This window comes from Leptonychotes weddellii, chromosome 3 (genome assembly GCF_054177405.1).
Source record: "Leptonychotes weddellii isolate Sample4059 chromosome 3, ASM5417740v2, whole genome shotgun sequence".
NCBI classification, from domain to species: Eukaryota; Metazoa; Chordata; class Mammalia; order Carnivora; family Phocidae; genus Leptonychotes; species Leptonychotes weddellii.
The window spans coordinates 31,921,617-31,936,492 of NC_138371.1; the positions used below are offsets into that span (position 1 = coordinate 31,921,617).

At 39.8% G+C, this 14,876-nt stretch overlaps 1 protein-coding gene across 8 annotated transcripts in view; it reads right to left on the reverse strand.

The window, feature by feature from the left end:
• Positions 1-14,876, reverse strand: part of SPATS2L (spermatogenesis associated serine rich 2 like) — a 162,445-nt gene that overhangs the window by 68,671 nt on the left and 78,898 nt on the right. For all 8 annotated transcript variants that reach the window (XM_081813901.1, XM_081813900.1, XM_081813897.1 and 5 more), the window contains one exon: positions 12,624-12,684. In XM_081813901.1, the coding sequence (XP_081670027.1) occupies positions 12,624-12,662 (39 nt within the window). In that variant the 5' untranslated portion in view covers positions 12,663-12,684. The remainder of the gene's footprint in view (positions 1-12,623; positions 12,685-14,876) is intronic.

Consider the following 14,876-nt stretch of genomic DNA (forward strand, 5'->3'; position numbering starts at 1 on the left):
CCCCCCCAAAAAACAGGGAATGCATTAGCCATCCCTTCTAACTTTGTATCATTTTAAAAATTAGTTGGTATCTTCTATATCTTATCCAAATTGATTTGAAGTTTGGATGGGCCAGAGCTAAGTACAGAGACCAGAGAATTACTATGAGAACTTACTTCAGAGCTGATGTTTACCGCTTAACCCATGTTCATTTGTTTATTCATTCAGTCAGTCACCACGTACAGACTATGCTGAAAGCTGGACTGCACGCCGTGGCAGGCACACCCCCTGACCGGCTTTGGAGTTTATAGTGTAGGAAGGCAGATGTTCAATGAATGTTACAGAAGGGAAAATAAAGACGCTTTGGGTACCAGTAACAAGGGAACCTATCCTAATCTAGAATCAGGGAAGCCCCATCCGAGGAGTGAGGATGAAGGGTGATTAAGGCCCAGGAGAGGGCATGGAGGGAAGAAATGGAGTGTTCCAAGAAGAGCACACAACATCTAGTAATGGACAGGACAGAGTGACTAGAAGCACGTTCAAAGCCATGATGCTCCAGGACTGTGGGAGGATTAAATGTTAAAAGGAAGGGGATTTCAGATGAAGCTGGATCGAAAAGGCGTGGGGCAAAGTCTCTGCAAGCCATCCTGTCATTTTGAGCCTTATTCTAAGGGCAAGCCATTGAATGGTTTTACTCAGAAGAGGAGAGTGACAGTTGCATATTTAAGAAGGTCACCGTTGTTTCTATATAGATGAGCAGCAGGAGGTAAAGTGGGTGGCAGGATTCTAATGCAGTGTCCAGGGGACAGAAAATAGACTAAGATGGGGCAGAGTAGAGGCTGACTCACAAATCAGTTGGGAGAAGTGACTGATTGGTGTTTAACTAGATGCTAGGAATGAGGAAGGCGAAAACCTTTGGATGAGCCAGGTTTTTGGCTTGACCATTTATGTGATAGGGGTGTCATTTGAGAGACATGGAGCCCTGGTAGAGGGGCAGCACTCTACCTGAGGGGTTTGTGAGGTCTCCACATATCCAGATACCTGAAAGCAGCTCAGTCTCTGAAACCACAGCTCCAGGGAGGACCCAAGCCAGGAAAACAGATTTGGTCACCGTCGGCATCAAATAGCAGTTCTCAGCCCTGGCTGCAAACTGGAATCACCCGATGAATTTTAAACATATTCCTACACATAGGTCCCATCCTCAACAATTCAATATGGGCCTGGTCGTTGATTACTTTTTGTTTTCTTAGTGAATCTAATGTCCATCCAGAAACTGAGAACCATGGATGAAAAACAGAAGGGAAGTCCTAGATAGGTAAGGGACAGTGTGTAAGAAAAAGAGAGTGGCATAGGACAGACCTCTTTTTAGGTATGACTGCTCACCTACCAACGAATTTACTTGAGTGCACTATCTAGCCATCCACACCTCTCCATTATTTATGCAACATCATAACTTCAAAAGTATCAGTTCTAGTTTAGGACACTTTTTGCTAACTTTAGAGAGGGTATTCCAGAGATCTACTACTTCATAGAGAGTCACCCCAGAACTTTGTGGTTTAAAACAACAATCAATCTGTAATTTTTCAACATTTCTGTGGGTTGGGAATTTGGGAGTTCAGCTGTGTACGTCTGGCTTGGGGTCTCTGGTGCAGACAGATGGAGGAGGTGGTAGAGCCAGGCAGATGGACGAAGGTGCGGGTGGGGTCTGGTGGGGCATCTCTCTCTCTCTCTCTCCTTATGTAGACTCAGGCGTTCTCCATGTGGCCTCTCCTTATGGGCTAGTCTGGGCTTCCTCACAACTTGGTGGGCTTAGAACAGTTAGATTGTTTATACAGCAGCCCAGAGGACCAGCACGAGTGTCCCAACTAGTAAGAAAGAGGCTGAATCACCTAGCTTTAGAAGTCACATAGTGTTACCTCCTTTTTACTGCCCTGGTCAACCAGTTCCAAAAACCTACCTAATTTTAAGGGGAGTGGCACAGACCCCACCTCTCAATGGAAGAAATGTTGTTAAAGCCATTGGAGAATACGACCTACCTCAAAGGGTTAAAAACAACCACCACCACCCAGATTTCTTTCCATCATTTCTACAGGTCTACACTTTGTCAAGTCGCTGAACATTTGAGGGGAAAAAAAGAAAATTAATTGAATGGTTGTTGTAATAGTAAATGAAAATTGATAGCTTAAAGTTATATAACTTCTTTAATTCCTAGAAATAACCTGATGACTTGTAGAGCAAGAGATACTCAAATGGATTTTCTCCTATCTAAAGAAATAGTAAAATTAATAGTAAAATCAGGTAAAAAAAGATAACCAAAGTGTCTTAAAGCTTTTAATTTTAGTCCATGATAAAATTTTCGTATTAGAATTCTGACCTTTAATCTGATACTTGGAGGTTTAAAAAAATATCAAATGGCTGCTATTAGCATCAGTGGCCCTCTAATCCATATTGAGACAAGCAATGAGCTTTATACACATTTCATTTCACCCATTTAGCTAGCATGGATTCAGCATATACCTGCATGTTCACTATAATTGTGCTTGATTCCTCATATTTTCTCAGAACTACAGTTAGATTTGCACATAATTTAGAGCAGGGTGAGCCCCTGAGTCCACCGGAAGTGTTTTCAGCCAGCCTGTTGCACCCACACAGTATTAGGACTTAGGTAAATATTCTGTCTAGCTACTTTCCCTGATGAATTCCACATTTGGACTTACTAGTGAGTACAGAAAAAGAGGCAATGTTATTTTTACAAGGGATTTTGTTTTTGAGATTTTAATCAGAATAGAAAAGTAAGATGCTTTTAATTGATCTTCTGCTTCTAACTTAGAATATTCAGTAAAAATCTTTCCTCCTTTTCTTTGGAATTTAAGGTCTCCACTTTGGGGGGAAAAGATAATTACTGACATCCACTCTCACTCTGGGGATTTTTCTCCCCCTGCTCATTCATAGAACTTTTCGGATAAAGAGTACCAGGAAGATATAAGTCACGATTACCATTTAATCAATACCAGAATAAAGAAGTTAATTACCTGTTAGTCAATACCAGAATAAAGGAGTTAAGTTAATCTCTAAATTATATCAACTGTGGCTATTTTTTCACTGTGGTGTGAAGTAAGGAGACTTTCTAAACGCCATGGAAACCAGGAACACTCACTTTGGGGGAAGTGTATTTGTTTTCACCTACATACTATGTTTTAATTCTAACAGGCTTGACCAATTCAAAAGAGGCATGCTGGTTTAAACATCAGTAGAAGTTATCATCTGACTGACTGTGACTTGTTTTTCTGATGATTTTATGAGTTTGTTAGTTTGATTTTCCTGTAAAGGCAGCAAAAGAGAGTTAAAACTCGTTTGCACATTCAGTCTTAGTTGAATAGCTAAAATTATAGTTTCAGCCAATAAAAAAGCCCAACACTAACAAATGCCCATTGATGGATAAGTGGATAAAGAAATGCAGTATGTACATACAATGGAATACTCTTCAGCCTTAAAAAAAAAGAGAAGGAAATCCTGTCCTATGTGACCACATTGATGAACTCTGAGGACATTCTGCTAAGTGAAATAAGCCAGACACAGGAAGAATGCGGCATGATTCCACTCATATGAGGTCTCTAAACAAACAGTCAAACTCATACAGAAGCACAGAGTAAGAACAGGGCTTGCCAGAGTCTGGGGGAAAAGAGAATGGGAAGTTGCTTTTCAGTGGGTAGAAGGTTTCAGTTTTGCAAGATGATTAAATTCTAGGGATGTGCTGTGCGACACTGTGCCTATGGTTAATAATGCACTGTACACTTAAAGAGGGTAGATCTCATGCCAAATGTTCTTACCACAATAAAAGAAAAAATGTTAGCTTTCGGTTATGCAATTGATCCCCATCATCATTTCAATACTGTTTTTTATGATAGTTATCTTCAAGGATTGAGGAGCAGAGCTCTGAAGGGTCCGCACACAGGATGACATCAGAAATGCCCTACCAGTGAACCATAAATGGACTTTAGAGCTGGTTTAATCAAATTTTTTGATGTTACAAGAAACGGAGTACAGAGAGGTTATGTCCTACACTTGAACTGAGGCAGCTCATTTCTATCAGAGCTAAGACTGCCTCCAGGCTCTCCGACCCGTGACGCAGTCCATTTTGTCGGTCTTGTAAGACACCTCTAAGGTGGAAAAGACCATGAATTTATCCAACATTAGAGTTGGAAAGGATTTGGAAATCCTCTGCATGAATTCCCTCATTTGGCAGATAAAGAAACTGAAGTCCAGAGAGGTATCTACCAAAGGATACACGGTTTTTCAGCAGAATTAACATGTTTTGTTTCCTTACATGTGATTAGAAATAGAGTATATTTTTAATAGAAAATAGGACCCCCAAATTATTATTTGCTGGAGAAGTTAATACTCCCTATCCTAGTGGCAGTATGGCTCAGCTGGCTAAGGGAGGGGAAATCCTGGAGTTTGCATGTTAATTTACTAATTAACAGTAGTTCTCAAACTTTTTATTAATTCTCTTCAATGAATATATAAATCTCATGCTTTTCTCTTAAGTGAGTGAATTTCAAAATAGGTATTTCAGTTTTCTTTTTTATTATAAAATGTTGTTATACTCTAGAATATCGTGATGCTATGGAAATTTCTCGCTGCGGGAAGGCGAACAGAACCCAAGCCACACTCCCCACAGGATGCTCCCAGCCAGTGACTGTGTGGCAGGCAGTAGTGGAAGTTCATTTCTAAGGGATGCGGGGCTTACCCAGTGGGCAGGTTTGGCCCCAGGACTCCCCATCATCGGAAACGTCCTTAAAACTGCACTCCAAGCTCAGACTCTTCCTACTGGGCTTTTCCTTTCCTTTCTTCTCCCTCTCTTTCAAAGACACCAGACCTGCATGGAAGTTTGTAGACTCTCCCTGCTTGCTCAGGCTTCCTCTCCCTTCTCTTTTATAAGCACTCCCTCACTGCCCCGAGCCCCAAGAAATCTCTTGCTCATCTAATCCCATACTGGCATCTGCTTCTTGGAGGACTCAAATGAACACAAATAAGCTTCTTCTAATTACTTCTGTCTTTCCCTACTGACTTTCCAATGCTTGCCCCAAACCAGGGGGGCATGGCCACTCCCTCCTCCCTTCTTCTTAATAGCTGAGAACCACCATTACAGAATCTTGGCTCAGTTATTTAGCTAAATATTGATTAACAAATATTTCAGGGACATAAAGTTTATGATATTACTATTACAGGAGCCCTTGAATACACAACTAATTTAAAAGTCCATTTGTGTTTATAAGGAGCAAGTAATCAAGTTGTAGAGGAAGGACTTACAGAGAAAGAGTGGCTTCAACAATAACATAAGCAGCATACTTTTAAGTGCTGAATCTATCTAATCTAATCTAATCTAACATATCTGGACAGATTTTTAGTGCTCAAGGTCAGAAGAGAAGAAACCACTGTAGCCTTGTCATTTTTTAAAATCTGTATCAACTGGATAATTTAATACGAAGGATCATTGTGAGAAACAGCTAGAATATTGGTGAAGTGCCCATAAATTCTTAGGGATTGCCAATAGAGGTAACTTTTCCCTTGCTGCCAAAGGGTTTTCGTTTTTGGCGTGCTCCTGTATACTTTAGCATTAACCATCTATGTTACATACATCTCTCAGCCATAGTGCAAGAGGGGCTCCTTTTCCAGCAAAAGGCTGGAAGGAGGGGGGACAAGAGAAGCAGAACAGAAACACTGTGAATTCCAATCATGTAGCTCGGAAAAAGCAATGTGATGCTAATCCTGCAATAGTAAATTTCTTCTTATCCCCTGAAACTGATGCTGACATTTCCATTTATTCATTCAGTTCCTTTAGACTCCCTGTCAAATCTCTTCTAGTTGCCAAGCAACAATAACAGCAGTTCTGTACATAAGCATTAGGCAATAACTATTGTCAATGTTTCTCCTTTCTTTGAAAGGGAAATTTAATGACCCTTTCCTATGAGAAAATGATGACAAGAACCTGTCCATGGTGAAACCTGAAAGCCGTTTGTGTTTTGCTATTTGAATCCAAGGACTGGGCTCAGTTGATTTGCACATCCCTACAAAATTATGAAATTAAGATTTGCCCCAAAGCTTGCATGATTTGGTCTTTAAAAACAACTATGTATCGGGGCGCCTGGGTGGCTCAGTTGGTTAAGCGACTGCCTTCGGCTCAGGTCATGATCCTGGAGTCCTGGGATCGAGTCCCGCATCGGGCTCCCTGCTCGGCAGGGAGTCTGCTTCTCCCTCTGACCCTCCTCCCTCTCATGCTCTCTCTCATTCTCTCTGTCTCAAATAAATAAATAAAATCTTTAAAAAAAAAAAATAAAAACAACTATGTATCATACACCTGAAACTAATATAACACTGTATGTTAACTATACTGGAATTAAACAAACAAACAAACAAACACAATAGCATATCATTAAAACTGTCCCACATCCTATGAAATGAGTTCTCTGTTAAATGAAGTTAATATTTTACAGATGCTCTGATCCTGCTAAAATTTCTTTAATCAGATGCTTGGATTTTTCCAACCATTCCCCACCTCACATAAAGACCTGAACTATATTTCACTACACTGTAAAACACAGATCAAGATAGTTACAGGAAAAAAAAATAATAAAATGGGACATCTGCCCACCTGGTGAGGACAGACTCTAGGACACACAGTTTATCTCCGTCATCTGTAGAAATGACCCCTCTCTGTCCTCACAGTGGACTAGAGGCTCTTCTCCCCTTTTCTATTCTTCCTTCTTCACTTTAATGACTATAATTATTGTTTACAACCCAATTTACCTCCATAACTTTAACAGCTCTAAAAGCTATTCACAATAAGTGGTACAGGTCAGCAAGGATATTCTAGATTAAGCTTCCCCATTTCCATATCATTCTGTTTTCCAAGCCTCACTTATTTTTTGTGAGGCTCAGCAATAGCTATGAAATTTTTGTTTGAAAAAGTCAAGTCCAGTTTTATGTTCTTTTTCTCATTTGGGCTTTTTATTTATTTTATTTTTTTCTAATCTCGGTTCTATGTAAATTTGTATTTTGAGTTCCAAACAAAAATGTTAACTAGAGCTCCTTTTCCATTTTTTAAGTTATAAAATAAATAGATGAGCTCCCCTCAGATCTTTTAGAGTTTACATAATTAAGAGCTCATAAAGCTCAATTTATTATTGTATTTGCTGACTCTGTTAGGTGGTATTATTACCATGTCCAAACTACAGATTAGGAAACTGAGGCCCAGAAAAGTTAGGTGACTTGTTCCAGACTGTTAGTAACTGGGGGGCCGATAATCTCCGCCTCTGTCTCCGAACTCCATGACTTTACCTCACTGGAGATCACTTCCTAAGCATACAAGGTTTCCTCAGGTTGCTTAGGGATCACTCTTTGTTAGAATTAGTTATCAGTCCATACCTGGACAGTCAACAAGTATTATTTTGTAACCCCATTTTATAAGCAAGTATCCCCTCTGCTTTCGATAATAGAATTGTATTCTATTTAAACTGATTTATAATAATGCATGAAAATAGCTGACTAAAAATTTTATTTTGTCTATGCCTGTTCTAATAATTTTTTTAGTTGAGAATTACATATAAACTTTCATAAATTAGCTTGACAATCTAGTGTTTTACGTGAGAAATAATATAATAGTCACTGCTGAGACCCTATCCTTAATTCATCCATCAGTTTCTAGTACTGAACTTCTTTTTTTATTATCATTATTTTTAAAAGATTTTATTTATTTATTTGAGAGAGAGAGAAAAAGAGATCACACAAGCAGGGGGAGGGGCAGAGGGAGATGAAGAAGCAGACTCCCCACTGAGCAGTGAGTCCGATGTGGGGCTTGATCCCAGGACCCTGAGATCATGACCTGAGCCAAAGGCAGATGCTTAACCGACTGAGCCAGCCAGATGCCCTTCTAGTTTGAACTTCTTAAAAAATATGTCATTTAGAAAGGAGTTGTAAAAAGTGAGTATGTCCAAAATATAAGGTCCCTGATTAGTGTAAAGATTTTGTTCTGTTCTGGTATCTTTCCTTAACAAAGTGAGATGTGGAGATTTTTTTTCTTTTTTTTTTTTTTTTGGTACATCAGGATATGACTAGTTTTACTCAGCAAAGGACCTCAGTTGTTATGGTGAAACCTTCCTGAGGTCACCTATATTTGATAATCATCTTATAAAGATGCTGCTTTTTTGCAGAACTACAAAGTAGTCAACCTATGTAACCCTACTTTGTTTTAAGAAGCAATTTAAAACTTGCTTTGCTTTATTTAACAGCAAAGAGTACTAAAATAAGATGACAATTCCATTAGCCTATATTTGTTTTCCAGAAGGCTCGAGATTTTGCAAAATATCGTGAATGGGAAATGTAGTCTCTAAAGAGCTTACCTATTCAAGTAGGCATGTTCATTCATTCATTATCCATTCATTTACCCAATTGTATTTGGGGGTCAACTATGTGTCAAAACCAAGAATATGAAGATAAGAGAGGCCCAATCCCTGCCCCCAAGGAGCACATAGTCTCGCATGGGCAGATGACAACTAACAATCACAATCTGAATAATGGTTTTGGTGCAGAAAGCAGATGCTCAAAGGAGAACAGGAGGGCAAGAGAATTCAGGTGAGGCAGGAAGGAAAACAAGGGAGATATTCCTCTGAAAGAGCTCCTGAAAGGGAGGTGAATGAGGGCCAGTTTCCTGAGGAGGACACCCCCCATATAGAGTAAACTGCCTTTGCAAAGGCCCACAGGCAGGAACATTCAAGGTCAGGATGGTGGCATTGAAGGGGGCCTGCGGGAAAGCGGCAATAAACAGATGTAAAGAAAGACAGGGTCAGATCTCAGAGGACGTATTGAGACTGAATTTGGAGTCCAAGATACTTCCAATTTAAGTCCTTACAGTTATAATCCACTAATATAAAGATATTTTAAAATGAAAAAGCCACAGAGAGTGTCAATTGTAAATTTCCGTTGTCTTGGATATTAAACCTTAAGTTCTTAGTTTCTCCTTTGGACTAAAAGCTACCCGAGGACAGAAATGATTTCCTCACCAAAGTACCTACTCCTTTTCAATTCATCCAACAGTGGATCCACTCGAGGTAACTGATGAGCTCATTTCATCACAAGGCTTTTGTTAAGTATTAATTTCCCACAGTGCTTGGCTAGGTATTTACAAGAATACTGCACAGATCTGTTCTCAGGTCTCTAAAAGCTTGTAATTGATAATTTAAGACATAACAGTTGTGATTATTCTTAATTTTCAGAACTAAAATGTCATTGCTCATGTGACAGACTGAGAAACAAACTAATCATAAAACGGCCATAAAAGCTAATAACTAAAGGAAATAAATGTACTAAAATAAATCAATGTAAAATTATAAATGATCGGAATTTTCAGTTGTTTATTATGATTTGTTTTATTGAGTTGAGAAATCTATTAACCTTTTGATATAGAAATTTACTAACTGAGTTAGAGGAGTTCTACTTTCATTGTCATGCAGATTGATAATATTTACAACTTAAACATCACCCTCTTTCAAAATAATGCCTGCACTTTGATAAGTCACTGAAGCGCAATGGCAAAAACACCATCTACTGTTAATCTTCCTGTGCATATATGACAGTGATCATGACAAGTGGATGGATGTGGCGCCTAAGCCAATGCATGGAGCATTCACACTGAACCTCTGTGGTCTGGGAGCTGACGGATCAGCCTCCTTCCCCTTACTGGCTGGATGCCACCTCTGTTTTGAATAAGACACTCTTTCTGCTGAGCCTACCATATTGGTCTGTCCAACTAGTCATGCTTGGCAAAGAATCAATTACTATGACTCGGATTCTTTAAAGTGCTTTTCCTTCCCATAACCCAACTTTAGGAGCTGTCCAATCCATCCATCAACAGACACTTGGAAAGGGGCCAATCCTTGGTCAGCACTGTGGTGCTGGACCCAACTTCTCAAACCGGAAAACACAGTCTCACCTAAGAATGTGACTAGGAGTCAGAAAGAATGTGGAGCCCTGATGTAAAAGGGGCACATCTTTCTGCTCTTCTTTGCTCAATTCTCAATAAGTAAAAACAACCTTGTATTAAAATGATATATGGAATATATTACAGAATACAATGACTAAAAAATTTGCATCAATTTCTATGATAACACATAAGACTCCAAATAAACTGTATGTTGTGGAAAAAGGTTTTGGCCACATTTTCAGAGACCTGGGGTCACAGGTTTGTTCTTCTGTGCCCTGGGGGTACTTTGGTGGAAAACTGGGATGTAGAAGTGCAGTGGAAAGAGGCCAGGCTTTAGAATCAGACACAGCTGAGTGTGAATCCCTACTCCTCCACGTTTCCTGAGAGTCTGACTTTGACCAAGTCACTGTACTTTAAGCCTCCGTGTCCTCAGAATGTTATTTAATATGAAGATCTATAAAATAGGTAGCAAGTAGTTGGCGGAGGCAGGGTGAGGTCTAAAAAAAATATCGCACAGGGGCACCTGGGTGGCTCAGTCGGTTAAGCGTCTGCTTTCGGCTCAGGTCATGATCCCAGGGTCCTGGGATCGAGCCCCGCGTCGGGTTCCCTGCTCTGCGGGAAGCCTGCTTCTCCCTCTCCCACTCCCCCTGCTTGTGTTCCCTCTCTCACTGTGTCTCTCTGTGTCAAATAATAAGTAAATAAAATCTTTAAAAAAGTTAAAAAAAAATATCACACAAGTCATGCTCCTGCCTAAAACCTTTCAGCAGCAACTTTTGTCCTTTGAGTAAGCCCTACATGGCTCCATCTCAGATTCTAAACCTTTTGGGGCAAGCCTGGTGAAGCCTACAAGGTCTTTCTTAGAATGTTTTAAATATAATACATATGATTATAAAGGCAACCACCATTCATATTGAAATAAAAAACTATGCCACAGTAATATCTGTGCTCTTCTACTAACATCAAATAACGTGATGTAGCGGCAGTTCCAGTAACTATAGTAATTCTGAAGTAGTGATGAACAAACATTTTAGGAGATCTGTAACAAATGTAATTTGATTTGAAAGTATCTGTGACTTCTAGTTGTGAAAGTCACAGATACTCCTGCTGCAAATGTGGGTTTTTTTCCTCTGCCTGCATTCATGATTGAAGGAGATGCTAAATTTCATCTAGATGCGAGTGAAGATGAAAATGTATTTTTTTCATGCCAGTTTGTGGAACCCTGGATTCCACCCACGAATCCTGGGGAGGCCCAGGAACACAGGCAAAGAGCCACTATTCTACAAACACTGGCTCCCGCCGTGCTCACTGATCTCATGTCCCCTTACCATCCCTCTGCCCACCACACTCTGGCAACACTGACCACTCGATCTCCAAACACATTAAATTGCCCCGCCTCAGAGCTTTTGCTTTTCTATCTGGAATACTCTGCCCTTGGCTCTTTGCATGGTGTTTCTTTCCTGTTGTCTTCATCTCAGCTCAAGCGTCACCTCCTCTGAGAGGGCTGCCCTGACCAACCCCACCTAAAGTACCCCCTCCCCTAGCCATCCTTATTGTACCACTATCTGAAATGGATTTATATGGTCTCAATATGGACTCTCCTTTTCCCTGCCCTAGAAAGCAAGCTCCATGGGAGCAGGAACCTCATCTACATGTTCAGCGCCATAATCCCAGCATCTAGAACAGTGTTTGGCAGAAAGGAGGAGTCCAATACATCTTTGCCAAATGAAAGAAAAGAAGTGGGGACTCCACAAATGTTACTGCTCCCATCCTTCACTCTGTGTTTTAGGTACTGTGAGGAAACAAAGACGTGAAAGACAAACTCCTGCCCTCAAGTAGTTTACAATCTAGTGGAGGTGGGAGGTGGCCCTGTGGAAGGTGGAGAGGCCTTCCCACTCTGCTGTTCAACTATGGACAAATCTCTCGTAGGGCCTCAGTCTCCACAGTGCCAGATGAATGGCTTGGACAAATTTATCTCCATGGTCTCATATGGCCTATGGTTTATGATCATTAGGAGCTAACAGTGCAAGGTAGTATATATAAGAAGTGAGGGGTTTTGAAACCCCAAGGGGAGGAAACTTCACAGAGGAGGACAAGACTTGGAAGGGCTTTGAAGGGTAATCAGCCCCCAACAAATAATGAGAAGGCGGGATTTTCAGAGTAATGCACTGTCCCTGTTGAAAGAAACGTTACAGGTTAAACCACTAGATAATGCTGTGGCCATCTCTATATGAGGCCATTTCTGGAGATGTAACATAATACCCTAGCCCTCAGATGTAACCCAGCATGGTGGTTAAGAGTATGAGCTGTACAATGGCACTCCCTGGGTTCAAATCCCAGCTCTGGAGCTCACTAGCTATGTGAACTTAGACTAATTACTTAACTTTTTGGTGTCTCAGTTCTCCCCCCTGTAAAATGAGAAGAACAATACTATTAACTTCGTGGGGTTATGGTCAAGATTAAGTGAGAAAATGAATATAATATGCTTAACATACATTCAGCAAATGCTCCTTATGATTCTTTCTGTTGAGTGGTTTTCTAGTGTGTCAAACTTACTATGTATCCCCCCAAACCATTTTTCCCTTCTTCCATTGTAACTGAATTTTTACTAGCTAGAGACTATTCAGTTTGGAGTTTCTACAGCCAATATATAACTATATCGTACCTTTTCCTTGACATTCACATGTGTATTGAGTTCAGCCATCTTGCTTCTAGTGGAATAAGCCCTATAAAGAAGGAAAAAAAGGTTAAAGTTTTAAAATTGATTTTTCAATGTTTATTTTCATGCTCTCTCCCAACATAGTAAACAATTTCATTCAGCCATAATCATAAATACTATTTTAGAATGTAAAAATACTTTCAAGCTAAGCATTTGTCTTAGATATGTTCTAAAAGCATGTTATGATAACTCTAGAAGACAATGTAAAATCTTTTATTGATACTGTATTGACATGAAAAATGACAAAGGCAGATGGGTGTGCACCCAAACTGTGTTTCTTATTAAGTAAAAGAAAGGTGGTCAAAAACAGTGAGAGGAGGAAAAGCATACCTATTTTAACTGAGCATTGTCATCCCAATCCTTGCTATCCCAAAACTCTTATTTGCCTCTAGTTAATATAACAAACATTTAATGAGTCTTTCCTGCATATACATAACTATACCAAAGCTCTCGAGGAAAAAACAGAATAAATGATTCCAGATTTAAACATAAGAAACACTGTACATAACTGTTTTTAAACTGGCTTTTTCACATATGACCATCCTTCCAGATCAAGGCATATATATTCCTTCACCACAATTTTAATGACTGTAAATTCATGACCTCTATCAAATGGAGTGTTAAAGTTGCCTATAATCTTTCTGTCTCCCTAAATTCTTTAGGTTTTCTACCTCTGGTGTCCAATCTTCTTTGTGAAGTGACCCACTCAGGGAAGATCTCTATTCTTAATAAGAAGTGGTGGTATTTTCTTTCTTCTCATCTGGTCTAAATCTTTCACCATTATTATGGAAGACAGAACTTAAGTCTTTAATAGTTTCAATCTCTTTTTGGAATAGAGCATAAATGACTTAAATGGGCAAACAGATTGGTTCAGAAATTAGCAGCAGGATAGGCCAAGATACCGATATACTCCCTATTTGCATGTTTAACGCTTTTTGTCAAGCAAGAAGCACTGAAACTCTATCTTAGATTCTTTTTGACTCATGCTACAATGAGAGTCTCTAGAGTTGATACATTTCAGGGATAACTTGCAATAGTTCTCTGATTTCTCCTCACCATTTTGTTTTAAACTTAGGTCTTAAATAAAACATACATTCAGATCCATTATCTTTTGTTGATTTAGGATGAAAGCTTGGCAATATGTAATCTTAACTCTACTACCACTCAAATAGGAAACCCACATAGATATATTATTATGTATTATCAGATATATAAACAGTAAGATTTCATTTTCATAAGTTTCCAAATGATAATGCCACTCACACATGCATTTGGGCACACTAGCAGGAGAGACTCGGAGAGCTCAATCCCCAGTAAGACAGCTCGTTCCCATATGCTCTGCAAAGAGTGTCCATGCCACTGAATACAGCTCCCATTTAAATAACTGTCCCAAATGGCAAATTCTACATCCTCTGACTTGGCATATGGCAGAAAGCAAATAATACTAGCTGGGGAGGGGGGCGGCCTGGGTGGCACAGTCAGTTAGACCCACTTTTGGGTTTCGGCTCAGGTCGTGATCTCAGGGGCATGAGATTGAGTCCTGAGTCTGGCTCCAAGCTCAGCAGGGAGTCTGCCTGAGATTCTCTGCCCCTCCCCCTGCACTGCACTGTCGCTCTCTCTCTCTCTCTCTCAAATAAATAATCTTAAAAAAAAAAATACTAGCTGGCAAATAATACCTGAATTTTACTCTCATTTATTGCTGCTTCTGAGAATTACTAGTAACAGAGAATGGGATTATTTTCTGATGGTTGATTTTCTTATTCAAATGGAAGTTTTGGCATGTAAACACACTGTGCACACGTGGATTTTTCTGCGCATGACAGTGTGTGTGTGAGAGAGAGAGAGAGAGAGAAAGGAAACAAGGGTGGGGGAGGGGCGGATACGGGTTATACCTATGGAACTATGAAGGATCAAGGGTGACAGCTGGATTTAGCGTCATTTGTTAGGATAGATCTGTGAGCCACAACTCCTTTCATTAGACTACATTAGCTAAATCTTCTGGACACATCTAATCTTGCCATTATAGATATGTGAAATCTGATAGAAAAAGCATTTTGTTTTTGTTTTGCTTTGATGTCTAGGATTTGGGTGTGAAGCATTTTCTAAGGCTGGAGTGTTATAATCCATGGAGGAATCAGGGAAGAATTCCATTGAGGACAGAAAATTTCTGGGATCTGAGGAGGTGGCAGCACTGAATGG